The sequence below is a fragment of the Haliotis rubra genome, unplaced genomic scaffold (genome assembly GCF_003918875.1).
Source record: "Haliotis rubra isolate DU_JTF1 unplaced genomic scaffold, ASM391887v1 Scf67, whole genome shotgun sequence".
In the NCBI taxonomy this organism is placed as follows: Eukaryota; Metazoa; Mollusca; class Gastropoda; order Lepetellida; family Haliotidae; genus Haliotis; species Haliotis rubra.
The window spans coordinates 69,445-91,123 of NW_025767379.1; the positions used below are offsets into that span (position 1 = coordinate 69,445).

Genomic DNA, 21,679 nt, shown 5'->3' on the forward strand with positions numbered 1-21,679 from the left:
TTCCCTTTTGCACAGGACGAAATATCCGATGACTAGAAGAATGCGTTATATTTAATTTGTCAGTCCCCATATTTGATGAAAAGAAAATATATGCAACAAAATGCTTTTAAAATAATAAAACAAAACTGAATCCTGAAAAAAATACCGGTGATAGAAAGGAATATGTGTAACTGTAAATATGGGAAAAGTCTTTGACGACCGACGTAATGTAATTCTAGAATGTTTTGTTGTTTAACGCCGCCCAAGTATGGATATTATGAGTGATGGATATTATGAACAACAACTGACTGGGTACGACGCAATGAACCACTCGATCAAATCAGGCAACATATAAAAGAACTAGGAATCCCCACGGCGCCACGCTGCAAAAGTGAAAGTATATATACAGAAGTATCTTCCACCTACAGAGCATGGTGGCGTCGCACTGGGACTTGGTTGTACTCACTTCATGATGAGCGTTGTGTTGGCCTTCCAAGCCTCGTCGCCAGTCTCAAACGTTCCCTTACTGAGGGAGGAGATCAGGCTCTGCCGCTCCGAGTTTGGGTCCCCCAGAGCTGAAAACACAGGATTGTCATACATACATGTAGGTGAAGCCTTGTATGCATGGAAAACTGACAACAGAGCGGCCCCATCAATGCATGGACTTCAGGCATTAAGGACTTTCTGAATTTAATTGTTTGTTTGGGACGACTTTTTAAAACAATCCTGTAGAATAGAAGTGAAATCAAACTCTACGATTCATTTTTTGATTGTGTAAGAATAAAGGCTCAGTGGGATGAGGTGAGTGAGTGAGTTTAGTTTTACGCCGCACTCAGCAATATTCCAGCTATATGGCTGCGGTTTGTAAATATCGAGTCTGGACTAGACAATCCAGTGATCAACGGCATGAGCATCGATCTGCGCAATTGGGAACCGATGACAGCGAGCCTGACCACCGGATCTCGTTAGTCTGCTCTTACGACAAGCACCGGTTACTGAAGATCAATTCTAACCATGGTCTTCACGGGTCCAGAGGGATGAGGGATAAATATAAAATGTTCAAGTGTTTTCTCGACATTGTTTTGGACATTTGGCAGACATGTTTTATTCTTTACACATGAACAATGTTAAAAGCGCTTGTGAAGCTCTGAATTGTAGTATGGGAAACAATAATTGAGTAATCTTAATGATTATTTTCCACTTTCCACAGTCAGAGTGTGAAATAATCTGAAACGTTAACGCGTGGTTATAAGGTTCACGTAGATAATTACGAACAAGTAGTGAGTGAGTGAGTGAGTTTAGTTTTATGCCGCACTCAGCAATATTCCAGCTATATGGCGGCGGTCTGTAAATAATCGAGTCTAGACCAGACAATCCAGTGATCAACATCATGAGCATCGATCTGCGCAATTGGGAACCGATGACATGTGTCAACCAAGTCAGCGAGCCTGACCACCCGATCCCGTTAATCGCCTTTTACGACAAGCATAGTCGCCTTTTATGACAAGAATGGGTTGCTGAAGACCTATTCTACCCCGGATCTTCACGGGTCTACGAACAAGTAACAAATAACAAACTTGCATCATTCTTGTGAACATTCCACTTGCAGTATCCGCCAACAAATAGAAAGGGATAAAACGACGTAAAGTGCACTCGCGTTTAATATGGACAGACGAGAGATTAATAGCATGAGTAACGGTTTTTATGGGCACCACAACACATTATTAGCCAGAAATGGGTTAGGTTATTTCGACGTGTAGATTATATCTGTTATAACATGGAATGCTGTAGGAGATCCGAGACATTTACCATACCATGGGCCTGGTGGAGACAATTGTAAGGAGAATCTCTGACAACTGGCGTCAATGTAACCAGTAATTGCATATCATCAATAGTGACATTAACTATCATTATCTCAGTAATAGTTGATACCATCTTCGTGAAGCTGGGACAGAAAACCGTCCTTAGATATGGCGACTTGAAGACCACTGGCGAATATAGACGTCAGCCCTATCTTCCACTGGTCCTTGGACACGCCGTAGTTGGGACTCACTCGAATCTGGTAACATGGAAGCAACGTTCACCATAGGGTATGATTACAGAGTCACATATGTCAGAGCTCTTGTTGTTTAACGGCGACGGTCTGTAAATATTCGAGTCTGGACCAGACAATCCAGTGATCAATACACAATTGGGATACGATTACATGTAACAACCAAGTCATCGTGCCTGACCACCTGATCCCGTTAGTCGCCTCTTACGACAAGCACGGGTTGCTGAAGATCAATTCTAACCCGTCATATATGTAAAAATATGCATGACTATTATATTGGGTTTCCCTGTTCTTTGTCTGTTCTTTGTCTGTTATTTGTCTGTTATTTAACTTCGAACACTAACGTTCGTGTTATTTGTCAATGGTCTGTAACTAATTGACCTGACAAAGAAGTGGATCCGCAATTGGGACACAATATCAGATACTCTGAGATTTATGTACTCAGTCGGGGAATGGTCGGGTCAAACATGTCATCGAGACTATAAAACTTGTGGATTATGATACCACCTTTGAGTAGTTTTGCTGGATTACAGTTCTAACCCGGATTCACTTGGGGTTAAGAAGTAAACAACTCGCATAAGGTGCACGCAACTGAACATGCCAACAAACGCCAACCACTTTCTGATACCTTGAAGTCATTCGCGTCATTTAGAATGATATTACGCGTGCTTCAGCTAGCAGGACTAGGCTGACTGACTGACTGAGTTTGGTTTTACGCCGCATTTAGCAATATTCCAGCAACATCACGGCGGGCTTCACACATTGTACCCATGTGGGGATTCGAACCCGGGTCTTCGGCGTGACGAGCCAACGCTTTAACCACTAGGCTACCCCACCGCCCCAGCAGGACTAGGGTTTCCTGGATGTATTCTTGGTCAATTGCCAACCACTTCGTTAGTAAGTATGTTCGGGTTGTCAGAGTTGTGACTTAACTGCGAGTAGATCGTACCCCAACGGTGTTGACCATTGCTCATATTATCAATCAAAGGATGGTTGAGCAAAATTCGAATATTTTCAAACCGCTGGGTGCGGCGTTAAGCAGCAAACAAAGACAGGACTTATAAACAAATGTTATATTTGGGATTAGTCATTATTAGTAACGTGCAATTTTAGTACCCTTTGGGGTTAAGTCGAATCCGGGATTCGAAACCTGTAACAATGACCATTATGTACCCAAAACACCGTAACTGAATATAATACAAGTATTAATCACCTACCTGTGTGACGGCGGGTATCTCCATAGCTTGCATCACCATCCGCGGGGTGGCGCCACTGTACTGGATGGTGATGTTGTGTTTGGATGCAGCGGCGCCCATGTTCATCAACCAGTTCCTGCCATAGTCCAGTTCTGTCTTCATGTAATCGAACTGACGAAATATTTCTGTCATGTTGTCCTGAAATTGTAGATATATTCAATGTACTTGACTGTTTGTTTGTATCATTTTGCATACATCACTAGAGCATAAATTAATACTGACAAATATAGGTTTACTGAGGCAACGGGTTAGGCTACGTTCTAGACGATTCCTTCATGCAACAAAACAAAGATGTGCACCCTCGTGTTCAGTTCACCAAGCTTACAATGGCCAAATTGCCTTACAGACGCTCCCGTTTCCACCACTGTCTGAAGAAAGCCAACCCATTCTGGCCAATACATTTCTTCAACCCCAAGTACGCTATAACTTCCACCCCATTAGACGAACCATCAATCTACCCTCTACATGCCCTACATCGGCAATCCAATACTTCCGTCATGTATTCAAACAGTTCAACCACCAGCTACCAAAGCTCGCCAACAAATTCATCAACGACACTCTCCAACTGACATCTAAATCCCTCATAACCGAAAACCTGACGAGAACCAATCACAATCGTCCCTTGTATGCACACCCTCATGCTATGTTAATCTTTATTCGCCACACTTGCTCACCAATGACAGGATGTCAATCATTAAATTCTTGCCATTGCCCATTCACTGTACTATAGTTTATATATCTGGCATAAACAACACATCGACTATAGACATAATATGAAAGTACTCTTGAACCTCGTTTGAGCAGTAGCCTCTGTCGAAAGAGGTTTGCAGGACCTTGCTGAATGACCGACTGAATGGGTGACACAACATCCAATTGTATCTCGGCAGTCAACACCATTCCAGCCACGTTAGTCTGCAAATATCATCGGGTCTGAACCAGGCAAACCGGTGACTGAACGAATGAGAGAAAAGGTACTATGCTTTTGACACACTTAGTCTCTCAATTGGCTCATCTAGTCTCTACCAGCATTGGTTTGTTTCAGAAAAGGAATACTAGTTTCGCTAGTTCACGCGACTAATGTTACACAATCTAGCGACAGTAGATACTTATATACTTCCATGTTGCTACAAGTACCACTGCAAGCTAATATTTATTTACCATCTATACGTTATACATTCAGACCCAACTGTTAACAAAACAAGGCGCAACAGTCGACATGCAGCTCGGGGTTTTATTTCGGTAACTGGAAAAGTCGACAGTAGCCGAACGCATATGAAGATTGCCCAGACAAGGCTGATAATTTCACAACTGGATTAACGTTCCCCAGTAAGCATACAACCGTGTATTACATAAATATCCTATAACGTACGCACACCACGTGACACAACTCACCTGAACGTAAGTCGTCATCCCCCCACTGCTTGGCTTCTCCGAAGAGGAAGTCCCAAAATGCCTGCACATATGCATAATTCATGGAAATAATGAGCAATATCAATAACATTTTGCATTTAAAAGAAGAAAACAAGATATTTCCAAGTTCAATATGAAAAAACTTCAGTTGGTAACTGTATTTCATTAAGAAAAATAATAGCATTGATATATTATTACTATAATTATGTTTTACAGGTTAAGATGAAAAATGCATCAGAGTGGGTTCGGGTTATCCTGGCACAGTCAGGCTGGTAAGGCTCCAGACAGCGATTGGGACTTCTCCCAGGAAACACTACCTAGTCGAACCCACCAAGAACTTTCCGGAGAATATGTAGACAATGGGGAGCCTGACGACAGTGTACTTGGGATGCAAGCGAGACATTTCAAAGGCGAGGTCCGCATACTTATCATACTTTTCCTGAATCTTGCCAATCACGTTGCTCCCAATAGGGACAGAAAAATCAATGATATAAACAAATTCATTGGCTTTATCAAAAAAGGACAAGATCAGGTTTGTTGGTATGAATTCTTCTGAGGCTGTATATGGACCTATTCCACAAAAGTTTGAAAGTATCATTTTCCATGACGCCCTGGACATGTTCACGGTCGTACCATGGGTGGACCTCGTAGTCAAAGCCACAGGCATGGCGGAGACGGTAGTAAAAGCAACGAGCCATGCCATCATGTCGTTTAAGATATGCTGTTTGTGCCAAGGAAGGGCATTTACTGACAAGGAGTTGGACAGTCTCTGTAAATTCATTACACGGTCGGCATTTCATGTTAATATTTTCTTTAAGAATCACACTAAGACGATTTCGAGTGGGGAGTGACTGGTCCTGAGCAGCAAAAAAGAAGCCATCAGTTTCACATTTAAGACCAGCCGACTTCATCGAGGCAAAGGAGTCGGTTGGATTACTATTCTGTTCCACATACTGCATGTACACACGAAGCAGTGGTTTCTCAGGAAGCTTCTCCACAAATCGCTGACTCTGAGTAGACTTGGTGAAGGACTTCACCTCGTTTACTCCCATCGCTGTACCGTCCAGCAGTACATTGCCATCAACAAAATCAACCTCAAATAACAGATTTTGTCCAACAACCTTGGCACTCTTAAAATAGCTGTGGAATTCCTTGCTTTCATCATGAGTCTTGACATGCATTACCAGAGGGTCATCCGATAAATAAATATGTGCAAAAGTACACAATAAAATTCTATCATGAAGAGCCTCCACATTAATCAAACCCCGCCCTCCAGCATTGATTGGCATGTATAAACGGTTAAGAGAGGGAAGAGGCTGGTGAGCTCTGTTGTCAGACATGATTCTTGTGGTCAGGCGGGCAAGACTCTGGATGTCTTGTTTCGTCCAATCAACTACTCCAAAGGAATAGGAAAGGACTGGCACAGCAAAAGTATTGGTGGCTTTGATCTTCTTTCAAGCATTTAGGTCTGAGCTCCAAATTTTCTTTAAGCGAGATTTATACTCGGCCCGAAGTTTTTCTTGAATCTGGGCTTTCTGAAGCTTGTTTCGAACTTGCATTCCAAGATAGCTGTAGGCCTGATCTTCCACGAGATGCTCAAAAACTCCTCCCCCCCCTGTAACTTGACCGATCCACCATTAACTACCTTGCCACGTTTCAAATGAAGAGTATTACATTTGTCAAATCCCAAAGTCATGCCAATATCATTATTTTTAACGCTGAATTCACTATGAATACAGTGTAGCAACGGCACGGTCTATTGACCAAATACAGTGTACCAATATCATTAGAAAAGGACTCGACAAGGAGAACCTGTTCTTTCAAATTGGCATCTCCTTTGGCAAGGAGCTCGATGTCATCCATGTAAAGGAGATGAGTAATCGGTGTTGGGGATCTGTGCTGAGGAGGTCCGGGATGGCAACCCTCCTCTTTATTGAACAGAAAGCTCAAAGGATTCAGAGATAAACTAAAAAGGGGTTTGTCAAACACCCTGTGAATATTTTATACTGAGTATTCAAACATGTGATAGGGCGGAATATTTTGGGATCAGTCAAGTCTGCTTTTTTGGGAAGGAGTATTGTGCGACGTTTTGCAGAACCATGGAGGAACATCACCTGTATCCACGAGAGATTTCAAGCAGTGAAGTAATGGTGTTTGGACACAGGGGAACAGTTTCCAGTACCGGTTTCTGATGCCATCAGGCCCTTCAGCTGTATTAGATTTGGACATAGTGATGACACTTTTCAGGCAATCTCGTGAGATGTAACAGACAAACGACCTAGTTATTTTCTCATGCATTGCAGGGTCATAATCACGGACCCATGGTGCCTCCAGGTTACAGTTGCCTGATACGGACCACAACTGTTTCCAGAACCTGTCATTGGCATCCATGGGAGGCCGCTTATCATGCTCACCATCACCGTTTGTTTTCAGTTGCCTGTAGAAAAGTGTTTTGTATTATTTCTAAAAAGTTTATTTTGTTTGATGAATTTTATTTTTATTTTCCCATTTTTTCTTTCTTTCAGTCCAAACGTTTATTTTTGCCTTTAGGGAATTTGAAGAAATATATTTTCTTTCGTTGTCTTATAGTGTAATTTTAATTTTTTCCAAATTATTATTATTATTCGTTGGACACACAAATCATAACATACCAAATACCATCATTCATTTGCTGCCCAGCCATAAAGAAAAACAATTTTCGGGTTTGAACAAACTACCAGTCGATCCTGCCTCGGGGTGTACATAGATATAACCTCGCAAGTCAGATTTGTGGTGTTTCTGCCTTACGGACAGGACTTATTTTCTCTGAAGAGATACTGTATATTGTGACTTTTAGGTTTTTCCTCTGAATATATTAGGAGAAGCTTGTTTTGTACTGTACCTCGTCTTTAGGCAGAGCCATGTCTCCAGATATGTCGAAGTTGTACTGCCCTTGGTTTTGGGTTGCGTAGATTGTATCGCTTGACCTTCAGTACGAAGAATGTGAAACAAAATCAGTATTGGTAATTTCCAGCACAGTATCGGGAAATGACGATTTCATACATGTATATTACATTGAAATTAACTTAAACAAAACAATGTTGTTTTGTTTGGTTAATGTTGGTGCGAAGTACATAATTGTGTTATTTAAAAGACATACACGATTGTGGAGTTTGCCGGTGGTATATGGTGATGTTATATACTGAAAACACACAGTGAAGTTATATTGGATGTATTTGATGATCAATTATAGCAAATACACAAGGAGATATATGGTGATGATATATTAACATTAGTGAATACAAACAAGGTCGGTGTATATATAACATGGGATATATGTAACATTATTTACAGAATACAAACGGAGGTATTGTCAATACTGGTTGTATATGTCGTGTGTTATATAGTCATTCAACGGCATACATGGGTAAAGTGGTGTCATATAACAGAGGTACATGGTGTCATATAACGGAGGTACATAACGGAGGGTGTCATATAACGGAGGTACATGGTGTCATATAACGGAGGTACATGGTGTCATATAACGGAGGTAGGTACATGGTGTCATATAACATATAACGGAGGTACATGGTGTCATATAACGGATGGGTAACGGAGGTACACATGGTGTCATATAACGGAGGTACATGGTGTCATATAACAGAGGTACATAACAGGAGGGTTTCATATAACGGAGGTACATGGTGTGTGATGTCATATTACGGAGGTACATGGTGTCATATAACGGTACAGGTACATGGTGTCATATAACGAGGTACATGGTGTCATATAACAGAGGTACGTGGTGTCGTATGGTGTACATGTCATATAACGGAGGTACATGGTGTCATATAACGGAGGTACATGGTGTCATATAACGAGGTACATGGTGTCATGGTGTCATATAACCGAGGTACATGGTGTCATATTACCGAGGTACATGGTGTCATATAACAGAGGTACGTGGTGTCGTATAACAGAGGTAAAATGTTTCATATAACGGAGGTACATGGTGTTGTGATGTTACGGAGGTACATGGTGTCATATAACGGAGGTACATGGTGTCATATAACGGAGGTACATGGTGTCATATAACCGAGGTACATGGTGTCATATAACGGAGGTACGTGGTGTATAACAGAGGTACATGGTTCATATAACAGAGGTACATGGTGTTGTGATGTTACGGAGGTACATGGTGTCATATAACGTAGGTACATGGTGTCATATTACCGAGGTACATGGTTTCATATAACCGAGGTACGTGGTGTCGTTTAACAGAGGTAAAATGTTTCATATAACGGAGGTACATGGTGTTGTGATGTTATGGAGGTACATGTTGTCATATAACGTGAGGTACATGGTGTCATATAACCGAGGTACATGGTGTCATATAACCGAGGTACATGGTGTCATATAATGGAGGTACGTGATGTCGTATAACAGAGGTACATGTTTCATATAACGGAGGTACATGGTGTTGTGATGTTACGGAGGTACATGGTGTTGTGATGTTACGGAGGTACATGGTGTTGTGATGTTACGGAGGTACACCGTGTTTGGTGTTAAGGAGGTATACGGTATGGAGGTACTAGGCGGTGTTGCACGTGTATTTTCCTCAGAACCGTGAACTGTTAACATGACCTCACCAGAAGTTGTTCTTGGCAACAATCGATACTTTAATCTTGCTGTGCAGCTGCCTGGAACAGAAGGCGACATAGTGTTAGTTTAAAACCTAAACATAACTGCAATATTCGACAATGCAAAAGTCGCATTATTCAGAGTAAACCTTTCAGACCAACCTTTACCCAGGAAAGTCCTACATCACGCTTCATAAACGCGGACAATTCCTTACACACTCTCTGACCCCCCGTGAACCCCACAGAACTCTACATCCGCACAAGCAGCCAGTGCTGGTTGTGTCCCTTTGATACCGGATGTCAGAAAGGATAGAAAGACGAGCCATCTGTCAAACGTTTCCTGGTAAGGCCTGGGAATCGAACCACACACTTATAGTCCCCGGCAGACGCTTTAAACATGGACCATCTACCCCTCTATATAACTGTCCTAAGGATTACGAGTATAGTCTTAGCGCTACGACTGTCGTAAGTCTATGTCAGGAGTCACGAACCGCTTGTGGAACGGGGCCCAGTATTTTGTTACACTATGTTACATTTACATGTTACATTTACTGTTCTGAATGTTACATTACTGTAGACGTACTCGATGCCGCCGGGGAAGATGTCTGCTGGTGCTGTCCACTCCTTGACCCCTCCGCCTTGACCTTTTGTGGGCCACCAGTTGTCCAGTTCTACATACCTGCATGACAAAGAGTGAGATGGAAAGAATGCTATACTTGACTGCGGAGTTGACTGATGGATGTCAACGTCGCATTACGGTGATGGGTCGTAGTTACTTTATAAAGGAAGATGCACCGCAAAAGGTGGCATAGAAAGTATATATCATACCAATCCTCCGTGAAATGTAAACCTGTTTACACTGGCGATATTGCTGTGTTTGTTGTTTAACGCCGCACCAGTAATATTGAAGCTAAATGACAGGGGTCCGTAGATATTGAACTCTGGATCAGACAATCCAGTGATTTGTCGATCTTAGTAAATGGAAAACTACGACAGCGTGTCTGATTACTCGACCCCGATCGTCACAAGCATGGATTGCAGAAGATCAATCCAAGTCCATTGACGATGTGCTTGTACTGATTGCAGACGAATATCTATATCAGCTTATGTGAATAATATTTCAATATTTTTATTTCGGTAACTCGACCATGCACGGTATGGATGTCACAAACACACCTATCATGGTTCAACAACAATATCATCAGATTAGACACGTGTGTATCAGCGAGTTCTATGCCTTCTGGTCATCCTTCCACAATCTATTTATTGAAAATATTAGGTCAGAAAACATAATATTGTACAGTGTATTCAATCACTATTACCACTATTGGATACAGAAATATAGTATGCAAACCATATTCAAAGATATCTGTTCATTGTATGATGGTGACTTGTGAAAGTAAATGTGTGAAAGTGTGGAAATAAAGATGTTGAAAATAAAAGATTAGACACGTGCCACGATGTGAATATTGATGCATGCGTCATTCGAAATGTGTGCGGTAGGCAGAGACATGTGAATAGCACTTCTCTTTCACTCTTCTCATGCATACAGTTTGACATTAGACATGTAACAAGATACAGAATGCCTTGATAGTGTTGATAGTATTATGGAATTACCTGTACGGCTTGGAAGAATTACCTGTATGACTGGGTGAGGTGAGATAGGGTTGAACGTCGTAGTTGAGAATATTTCGCTCATATGACGACGTGCATGCGTGTGTATGTGTGACTGCTTGTACTAGTCCAGACTGAAGCTGGTTTTAAAGGGCTGGCCCATTGAGATACCATGCCCCAGTGAAGCATGAATACCCCACATAGACACATTATACTGACTCCGAGCCGACCAGTTCTTGTTGTAACTATTAATGCCGAGCGCCAGACAGGAAACAACAAGTACCATATTTTAACGTCTTTTGGTATGACGCGGTCGGGGATCGAACCCTCGATTTTTCGCTCTCCGGGCGGACACTCTAACCACTACACCACGGAGGCGGTTCTGTACGACTGGGATAATTACCTGTACAGCTAGGAGAGTTACCTGTACGGCTGGGAGAGTTACCTGTATGGCTTGGATAATTACCTGTACGATTTGAAGAATTGCCTGCACGGTTGGGATAGTTACCTGTACGGCAGGGATCTATTGGCTGCAGCTGTAAATACGCTAGTGATCGCATCTTCATAGTTACCCACGAAACTTCCTTCCTCGTAGTAGAATGATCCTACAGCAACAGACAAACAGAGTAAAACAGTGGTGTTCGTCCGCTTCAGTCATTAATGTTCCAGGAATGTGAGGACTGCTTGAACTTTTCAGCGTAAGCTATTCATGTTAGTGACAATGCATGGTGTTAACGTTATATCACTTCGACAGAAATATAAATAAATTTAGAATATAATTGAACAGAATAGTCGAACGAATATGTTCAGTGACAATCACATACTGACATTTCGACTACTGTTGATTGTCTCTCACGAGGAAAATGATCGTGATGACACACCACATAGCAAAACTCGTCAAAGGGAGCCAGTGAGCGAAACGGAAGGGCTGGAAGACCTAACATAACACGTGGTCTCAACACGTAGTTATAATTAAAACATACTTTAAGAAACTGAACAGCGACGGCTTTGGAGGAGAGGTTGATGACTAACCACAACTTGTTAATACTGCTGGATGAGGGACCAGCATATTATTATGTTTACAGATTAAAGATGAAAATGCAGCAGAGAGGGTTCGGGTGATCCTGGCACAGTCAGGCTGGTAAGGCTCATCATCAGCTCAGGGCCCTTGCCCCCTCTACACGCAGCCCAGACAGCAAATGGGACGTCTCCCTGGAAACGCTGCCTAAATTTGGTCGAACCCACCAAGAACTTTCCGGAGAATATGTAGACTCCCCAACACTGCAGCCTTCTGCATTACCCAGAGTGTCAGAAGGGCTGTGCTCACGGTGGAGAACCCGGGCACTCTCCTGATCTGCGCCAAGAGATCAGGAGGTACCAAACCAAGGGCACCGAGAACAATGGGGAGTCTGACGACAGTGTACTTGGGATGCAAGCGAGACATTTCAAAGGCGAGGTCCGCATATTTATCATGCTTTTCCTGAATCTTGCCAATCACATTGCTGTCAAAAGGGACAGAAAATTCAATGATATAAATAAATTCATTGGCTTTATCAAAAAGGACAATATCAGGTTTGTTGGCAGGAATTCTTCTGAGGCTGTATATGGACCTATTCCACAGAAGTTTGAAAGTATCATTTTCCATGACGCCCTGGACATGTTCAGGGTCGTACCATGGATGGACCTCGGAGTCAAAGCCACAGGCATGGCGGAGACGGTAGTAAAAGCAACGAGCCATGCCATCATGTCGTTTAAGATATGCTGTTTGTGCCAAAGAAGGGCATCCACTGACAAGATGTTGGACAGTCTCTGTAAATTCATTACATAGTCGACATTTCATATTGATATTTTCTTTAAGAATCACATTTTGGCGATTACGAGTGGGAAGTGACTGGTCCTGAGCAGCAAAAAGGAAGCCCTCAGTTTCACATTTAAGACCAGCCGACTTCATCCAGGCGAAGGAGTCGGTTGGATTGCTATTCTGTTCAACACACTGCATGTACACACGATGCAATGGCTTCTCAGAAAACTTCTCCACAAATGACTGACTCTTTGCAGACTTGGTGAATAACTTCACCTGGTTTACTCCCATCACTGTACCGTCCAGCAGTACATCGCCATCAACAAAATCAACCTCAAATCTCAGATTCTGTCCAACAACCTTGGCACGCTTAAAATAGCTGTGGAATTCCTTGCTTTCATCATGAGTCTTGACATGCATCACCAGAGGATCATCCGATAAATAAATATGTGCAAAAGTACACAATAAAATTCTATCATGAAGAGCCTCCACATTAATCAAACCCCGACCTCCAGAATTGATTAGCATATAATAACGGTTGAGAGAGGAACGAGGGTGGTGGGCTCTGTTATCAGACATGATCCTTCTGGTCAGACGGTCAAGACTCTGGATGTCTTGTCTAGTCCAATCAACTACTCCAACGGAATAGGAAAGGACTGGCACAGCAAAGGAATTGGTGGCTTTGACCTTGTTTCGAGCATTTAGCTCTGAGCTCCAGATTTTCTTTAAGCGAGATATATACTCGGCCCGAAGTTTTTCTTGATTCTGGGCATTTTGGAGCTTGTCTCGAAATTGCATTCCAAGATAGGTGTAGGCCTGATCTTCCACAAGATTCTCAGTAACTCCTCCCCTTGTAACTTGACCGATCCATCATTAACTACCTTGCCACGTTTCAAATGAAGAGTATTACATTTGTCGAGTCCAAATCATTAGAAAAGGACTCGACAAGGAGAAACTGTTCTTTCAAACTGGTATCTCCTTTGGCAAGGAGCTCGATGTCATCCATGTAAAGGAGATGAGTAAGTGGTGTTGGGGATCTGTGCTGAGGAGGTCCAGGATGGTAACCCGCCTCTTTATTGAGCAGAAAGCCCAAAGGATTTAGAGACAAACAAAAGCAAAGGACTGAAGGAGTCCCCTGAACGATTATTATTATTATCACTATTAATTATCACTATTATTTTTAACACTGACTTCACTATGGATACGTGTACAATGCAGCAACGGCACGGTCTACTGACCAAATACAGTGTACGTATCAATAGCAATACCATAATGGAACTCATCATATATTGAAGTTATTGAAGGATATAGCAATACCATATATTGAAATAGTATTTCTTGTCAGCTTTCAGTCAATAAATCTCACACAGTCTCACATTGTCTCGCGTTGTGTTACTGACCTTCACCCGTCCAGTAACCGATGTTGTTTACCACTGGGTCGGAGGGTCGACTCAGCTTGTAGTACATGCTGGAGATAGTGTTTCCCCACACAAACATGCTCTGAAGAGTCAGAATGATCAAACAGAGATATGAATGGGCCAAGGAATGAGTAGGTGGGTGAAGTGTGTTTTATGCCTCTGTAAACAACAGCAGGTAAGGTGAGGTGAAATTGGGTTTAAGGTCGTGCTTGAGAATATTTCGCTCATATGACGACGTGCATGCGTGTGTATGTGTATGTGCGGCTGCTTGTACTAGCCCAGACTGAAGCTGGTTTTATAGTGCTAGCCCACTGAGATACCATGCCGCAGTGAAGCATGAATACCCCACTCAGACACATTATACTGACTCCGAGCCGACCAGTCCTTGTTGTACCCATTAATGCCGAGCGCCAGGCAGGGACCAACAAGTACCATATTTTAACGTCTTTTGGTATGACGCGGTCGGGGATCAAACCCGCGACCTGCCGCTCTACGGGCGGACGCTCAGGCTTGAGGCGGTCCAAACAACAGCAGACATATATGTTACAGATGTTCATGTTATAAAGAACCTTCATTCATAAAGCTACAGTTAGTGCCACCCATGAGCTGGTACGTGTCGGGCACTCATAAACTAACCAGTGTTAAAGAATCCCAATTACGACATACCAATGCATTCAATGCTGACCAGCGGTTGAGACGCTGGAAACGAGATAAATGTACAACACACAGTCTCTAATTCTATGAAACACCTTTATATTGACAGATTACATACATCCTTGTACCTCATCAGACAGGTACAGATGTATCACCTCAGCGTGTACGTAAATAAGTGATTTATGAAACACTAGTATTGTAGTATTACCTTTGTGACGTCGGCTGAATAAGCCGTCAAAACTTGGTATGTGAAATTAGCTGGAATTTGAGTAACACCGCTCATGACCCCCCAGTATACGTGGTCGTTGTCGATGTCGCGCCACAGGGAGGAGGACATGAAGTTGTCCTGGGGGCCTATGGTGATGGCATTGAAACTCTTGTCAAATAGGTTGAGAGTGGCCGATCCTTCAAGGCCGTCCTGGATGTTGGCCGACTTGTTCCATCTAGACAAAGTATGAAACGTCAACGTTAGAGAATATCATCAGTACTCGTGGTCCGTCCAAACAGATAAAAATGGGGCTTACAAGTAAATAGCCATACACATTTTGTGAATCAATCAATTTTGACACCAGGTGTCTACGAACACGGTATAGCCCATCTGTAAGCACCTCTAGCCTGACGCCTCCAGACAATCAAGTGATGGACCAGACAATCAAGTGATGGACCAGACAATCCAGTGATGGAACAGACAATCCAGTGACATGAAGTACAGTGCACATATTCCGCTGCTAACACGCAAACGAAAAGTACAGAGGACAGCATATATAAATTAGCAGTTGAATAATATAACAAAAGAAGCAGTTTCCTGTTAGATTTACGGGGTGTTGAAACAATAGTTTTATTAAGATTGCATCAAGGCATATGGTCTGCCTGTTTGCTGATTGTTTCTCCTACCTGCCCAACACCTGATCCGTGTAGCCGGCAAACTCCCCACCCAGAGACATGAAGCCGAGGGGATGCAAGTCGTTCTCCATCTTGAAACCGGGGAAGCCGCAGATGACGCGATCGTAGCTGAGGTGGTTGATGTCTGTAGCGCCCGTGGGGAAGTTCTTCAGAAGGAAAGTGACAATGTATTTAGAAATAGCGTTCAAAACGCTTGGGACGTTGTGCATCAGGGAAGTATTCGAGAATGAGGTCTTGTCATCACTGTACAAAAGTGCCTCCCTTAGGCCTGTCAGAATTCAATGATCATGGATACACGGATTCAAATCTAAAACGTTCGAATCTAACATTCGCCCGAATACGCCCGTGGTTTATCAGCACCGCTGCAGAGATCGTTTCGTTCATGAAAGTTATAAATACTTAAGACACTACATTCCACAATTACACAATAATATAAAGATAGATATTCTTAATCACTGCATGAGGCCCTTCTCAAAATTCTGTCGGGGACTATGGGGAGTTGGGTAGGCTAGCGGGTATCGCACCCATAGATACTGGTAATCCTATTCGCGGTGCTCCAGGTAACATATCCGGACTACAGCTCCGAGCGCGTTATTCCCTACAAATTCACTCAGTCCTTCAGAAGCTGTTCTTGCATCTTACCACTTTAAATGTCAGCAGCTCGTCAGAGGAGTTGTATGCCAGTACGCTTGCAACGATGGTGACATTGTCAGCCTTGAAGGTGATTTGGGTCTCGACGCCGGGTCCCAGCCGGTCCCCTGGGAAGTCGGTTTTCTTGACGGACTCAACCACCAGTGAACCATCATCGTCTCCATACCTCTGGTTGTTCAACACGAAGAAAGTGGGGGCGCTGTTCAACCAGGTCGTGCCCTTGACCTTGAGTTGGTACGTTCCGTTATTGGCGACATCCACTTCTACGGCAGGAACCGCTTGAACCGCTGGCGCTTGTTCTGGAAAAATAGAGAATTGTGGAAACTGAGATTCAGCCGAGGGTGTGTTCAAATCTCAAACACATGGTATGTATTCGGAATGTATTGGGGATTCTGTCAGAATGATTATGTTGAATCTTTGCACACATTGGCTTGCAAACGGTTTTTAGGCGTTACGATCTCCACAACTAATAATATAGCTCGTGGTGAATGTGGGCGGTATCCCCTATATATCCTAGCATATAAAAGGGTAATAAAGTATTGGTTAAAATTATTGAGTATGTCTGATTCTCGTCATCCCAAAAAATGTTATCATATGATGTTAATGGCTTTAGATCATAATAAAGTTAATTGGGCGTCGAAGTGTCGAGATCTGCTTTACAGATTTGGTTTTGGTTTTGTTTGGGAACAGCAATCTGTTATTTATCCTACCTCGTTTTTATCTGAATTTGTGAGTCGACTTAAATGTATTCATGAACAGAATTGGTATAGTTCACTTCAAAATGGCAGCAAATCTATGTTTTATTCTTACTTCAAAATATCATTGTCCAGGGAATTGTATTTAAATGTGATTAACATTAAAAAGTTTAGAGTAGCACTCGCTCAGTTTAGATGTTTTTCACATCAGTTACGTATAGAAACTGGAAGGTATTATAATATAGATAGAAATGATAGATTATGTTTACAGTGCGATGAAGGTTATATTGAGGATGAATACCATCTTCTCCTCGTGTGTTCCAAATTCCAACAGCTTCGCTTGAACCATTTACCTAAAACCTATTGTATCAACCCAAGTAAAGCCAAATTCAAACTCCTCATGTCATCACCAGATTGTAAACTTATAAATAACTTAGCTAGCTTTATCTATCATGCAATGTATCTAAGATGAAAAAATTATCAATCTATACTGTACACACCATGTTTTGCCATGTAAATGTAACCCATGTAGTTATGGGCCGATGGCCTACACTTCTGTAATAAAGAATTGAATATTCGGAATACAAGTTGTATAATGCGTAATACAGAGCCTAACACACGTGTTTATTCCTAATGTTTGATGTGTACGTTACGGAAACTCACAAGTGTGAGGATGTCCTTATCATAACATGTCATTCACGTTTAAGACATGTATTGCTATCCTCAGCTTGAGTTGGGGCGACAAGGTCTCCGAGTGGTTGAATCCTTCTCCCGTCACGCCGAAAACCCGGGTCCGATTCCCCACGTACGTACAATGTGTGAAGCCCGTTGCTGGTGTCACCCACTGTGATATTGCTAGAGTATTGTTGAAATAGGTGTTAAATAACACTCACTCACCGATGACTGTAACCAACGAACCGAATAGGAATACCAGGTATGAGTGAACTGTCTCATTAATGATAAGAAATGTAAAAGATTTGCATCCATGTTTGTAAAGATAAGTCCTCACACTTTCGTGAACTCACCGAAACCCTTTGGGAACGTTCATAACGTTTAATCAAGCAGTCATCACATCGATGCATTGAAGGTAGTTCATGTCAGGTACTCTAGTGAGCGGTATTTCTTAACGTTATGCAAACGTATCGGATCGATTTATCAGAACACTTTCGAATTAGAATAAATGATAAAGAATGATATATATTTCTTAGCTTTTACCCTAGATATAATTGTCAACCTAACATGCTGGATGGCATGAGAAACAGCTTTAGGGAAATAACCTCAAAATTGATTGTCCTACTTTCGGAAATAGAGAAAGAGATGTGAGGCATCACACTTAACCTTACTTCTGATGCACAATGTGTACGAAGCGGGTACTGTAGGTGGTGCAGGACATTTGTACCTATATCGCAACCACCTGGTGTCATCAATGATATTCAGCGAAGCTCTTGTATAATTCTCATACTTTGCCTTTTACACCAAAAGGAACCTGCTTCGTCTGATATTCTCTAGTGTTGAAGTTATGTGTTTACCTTGAAGCAGTTACAGAAATTATAGTCTTCATATATTCTCTATAATGGTTAACAATGGATGAATACTGACCAAATCTACGGTGCTTCAGGGCATCTTGGAATAACTGTAGCACATTGCATAATCAATCTGATGATTTATCAATGTCGGTGTGATTGTCCTATTCAAGATGAACATGCATGATGAAATGAAAGGCATATGGAAAATACTCTCACTAACGTCAGACGGAGAGATATACGATTGCGTATACCGCCAAGTAGGAATAACAAGTGTGCTCTCTGTTTATAACATCTCGTGTAGGATGATGGGAGAGGACATCTAGGTGACGTATGTTCCTGATGTTTGTCACTGTCGCCAGACTAACGGCCATTGTTTTGTGTTTCGAAGACCAAAGGAGTACCCCTAGATAACAGGATAATTTTGAGAGGACCACCAGTTATAAAACATAAGAATAAAGGAGTTAGTGTTTCCCCCAGGCATATTTGGCCTGCGCCCTATCCTTTTTATTTAGCGCCCTGCCCTTTTTATTTAGCGCCCTGCCCTTTTCATTTAGCGCTGTGCCCTTTTGAATCACCGCATTATCTGCCCTTTGAAAAATCCAATATTTTCCGGAATTTAACAAAGGCAGAAGTTAGCTCCCTTCCCGGATGTTCCAAACTGTGTCGCTAATGGCGATGTCCAAATGTTCTAGCACTGACCATGGGTGTCTGTATATTTAGGTGAGATGAGATGGAAAGGGTTAAATATCGTCTTCAAGATTTGGTTGTTTGTTGGTTTGTTTGCCTCACTCAGCAATGTTCAAACTATATGACGGGCATGGACTGTCCGACCCTCCAGTATAGAAGGGGCGGTGGGGTAGCCCAGTGGTTAAAGCGTTGGCTCGTAACGCCGAAGACCCGGGTTCGAATCCTCACATGGGTACAATGTGTGAAGCCCATTTCTGGTGTCCCCCGCCGTGATGTTGCTGGAATATTGCTAAAAGCGGCGTAAAACCAAACTCAGTCAGTCAGTCCAGTCTAGACAGGCCAGTGTAATTATCTTAATAACGAATAGTTGAATTGTTAAACTAGCGGATAATTGAAATACTTCACTCAGTCTGTATGGCACTGCGCAACAGGTTGGAGCTTAGTTCTACAATTTTCATCTGTATGATATTTTACATACTCATAATAATGTTTACTCCGAAAAGGCTTCCGACGCAGATATCGCTAACAGCTATTGTTCTATCACAATCTAATCAGTCTGCAGAGAACGCTAGCTATCTTTCCTTATACACTCACGACACTGGCTATAATAGAAAAACGATAATTTTGGGTGAGAAAACCTTCCCTTTGTGTCTTTAGATATCAAATACATCAACAATTGTGATAAATGTTCAGACCTCAATGTCAAGATTCGGGAGTTCAAGTTCAACTTGTATTCACTGGTGGTGGTACATTTTATGTCAAAACATAATTTGGTGATATTTTCATTTTGGATAACAGGTTACAAATGCTGGCACCGTCAACCCAAAACTGAGAAGATATAACAATTTATCTAGAACCTACCTGTGAGTACTACAAGCATTAAACTGACAGTTGTCAGAAGGACGAGGTTTGTCGCCACCATTTTGTCTCGGGCCACGTGAGTGGTTGTGAGATAACAGGTGTTATCATATCACTGGGTACACTAATATAGATAGTACTTCGAATCACGAACGGGCACCTAGTTAACGGTGTGTGTGATGGGGTATTATATAGACAGCGATTAAGTACACGGGCTAGATAACAATAAGGAGAAGTATATGGCGCTGTACTCCACATCGCACAGGGCATGCTCTAAGCGTATACAAATAAACAAATTGTCAGTGATTTTTAAACAGATTGGTCTTTAGACCAGATTTAAGGGAAGATATGAAGGGGAAGAGCGTTACATAGCACAGCAGCAGATTGTTGAAGGATCTGTCTTCAACCTCTAGGGAGGTACAGAAAGTAGGAATCTGTCAGCTGAACGAAGGTTTCTGGAAGGTGAATACACTGCTGTCACCGTTAGAAGATATATATACAAAGGATAGATATACCGTTTCAATAAGAAGGATGGATGCACGGGCTTGATGCAAAGGAACGGACAAGTATACGGACTAGATAAACAGGTTGGAAGCACGGGCTAGATACAAAGGAAAGGACAGGTATACGGACTAGATAAACAGGTTGGACGCACGGGCTGGATACAAAGGAAAGGACAGGTATACGGACTAGATAAACAGGTTGGACGCACGGGCTGGATACAAAGGAAAGGACAGGTATACGGACTAGATAAACAGGTTGGACGCACGGGCTGGATACAAAGGAAAGGACAAGTATACGGACTAGGAAAGGACAGGTTGGACACGGGTGGATACAAAGGAAAGGACAGGTATACGGACCAGATAAACAGGTTGGACGCACGGGCTGGATACAAAGAAAAGGACAAGGTATACGGACTAGATAAACAGGTTGCTGGATACAAAAGGAAAGGACTGAGTATACGGACTAGATAAACAGGTTGGACAAACGGGCTGGATTCAAAGGAAAGTACAGGTATACGGACTAGATACAAAGGAAAGGACAGGTATACGGACTAGATAAAGTGGTTGGACGCACGGGTAGGATACAAAGGAAAGGACAGGTATACGGATCAGATAAACAGGTTGGACGCACGGGCTGGATACAAAGGAAAGGACAAGTATACGGACTAGATAAACAGGTTGGACGCACGGGCTGGATACAAAGGAAAGGACAAGTATACGGACTAGATAATACAGGTTGGACGCACGGGCTGGATACAAAGGAAAGGACAGGTATACGGACTAGATACAAAGGAAAGGACTGGTATACGGACTAGATATAGTGGTTGGACGCACGGGCTGGATACAAAGGAAAGGACAGGTATACAGACAAGATAAACAGGTTGGACGCACGGGCTGGATACAAAGGAAAGGACAAGTATACGGACTAGATACAAAGGAAAGGACAGGTATACGGACTAGATATAGTGGTTGGACGCACGGGCTGGATACAAAGGAAAGGACAAGTATATGGACTAGATACAAAGGATAAACAGGTTGGAATAAACAGGTTG

At 42.4% G+C, this 21,679-nt stretch overlaps 2 protein-coding genes across 2 annotated transcripts in view; both read right to left on the bottom strand.

Moving 5' to 3' along the window:
* LOC124257627 overlaps positions 1-579 on the bottom strand; it is a 29,976-nt gene extending 29,397 nt beyond the window's left edge. The window contains exon 1 of the mRNA XM_046691733.1: positions 446-579. Coding sequence (XP_046547689.1) covers positions 446-579 — 134 coding nt within the window. The remainder of the gene's footprint in view (positions 1-445) is intronic.
* Positions 447-20,202, bottom strand: LOC124257714. Its single transcript, XM_046691842.1, has 13 exons — positions 20,128-20,202; positions 16,350-16,657; positions 15,699-15,853; positions 15,013-15,247; positions 14,133-14,232; positions 11,440-11,536; positions 9,901-9,996; positions 9,327-9,377; positions 7,580-7,664; positions 4,681-4,741; positions 3,250-3,426; positions 1,912-2,038; positions 447-554 (listed from the first exon to the last, which is right to left on the bottom strand). Exons 1-12 carry the CDS (start codon positions 20,186-20,188, stop codon positions 1,944-1,946), a joined length of 1,521 nt encoding a protein of 506 aa, XP_046547798.1. The 5' UTR covers positions 20,189-20,202; the 3' UTR covers positions 447-554; positions 1,912-1,943.
* Between the last annotated feature and the right edge of the window lie 1,477 nt (positions 20,203-21,679).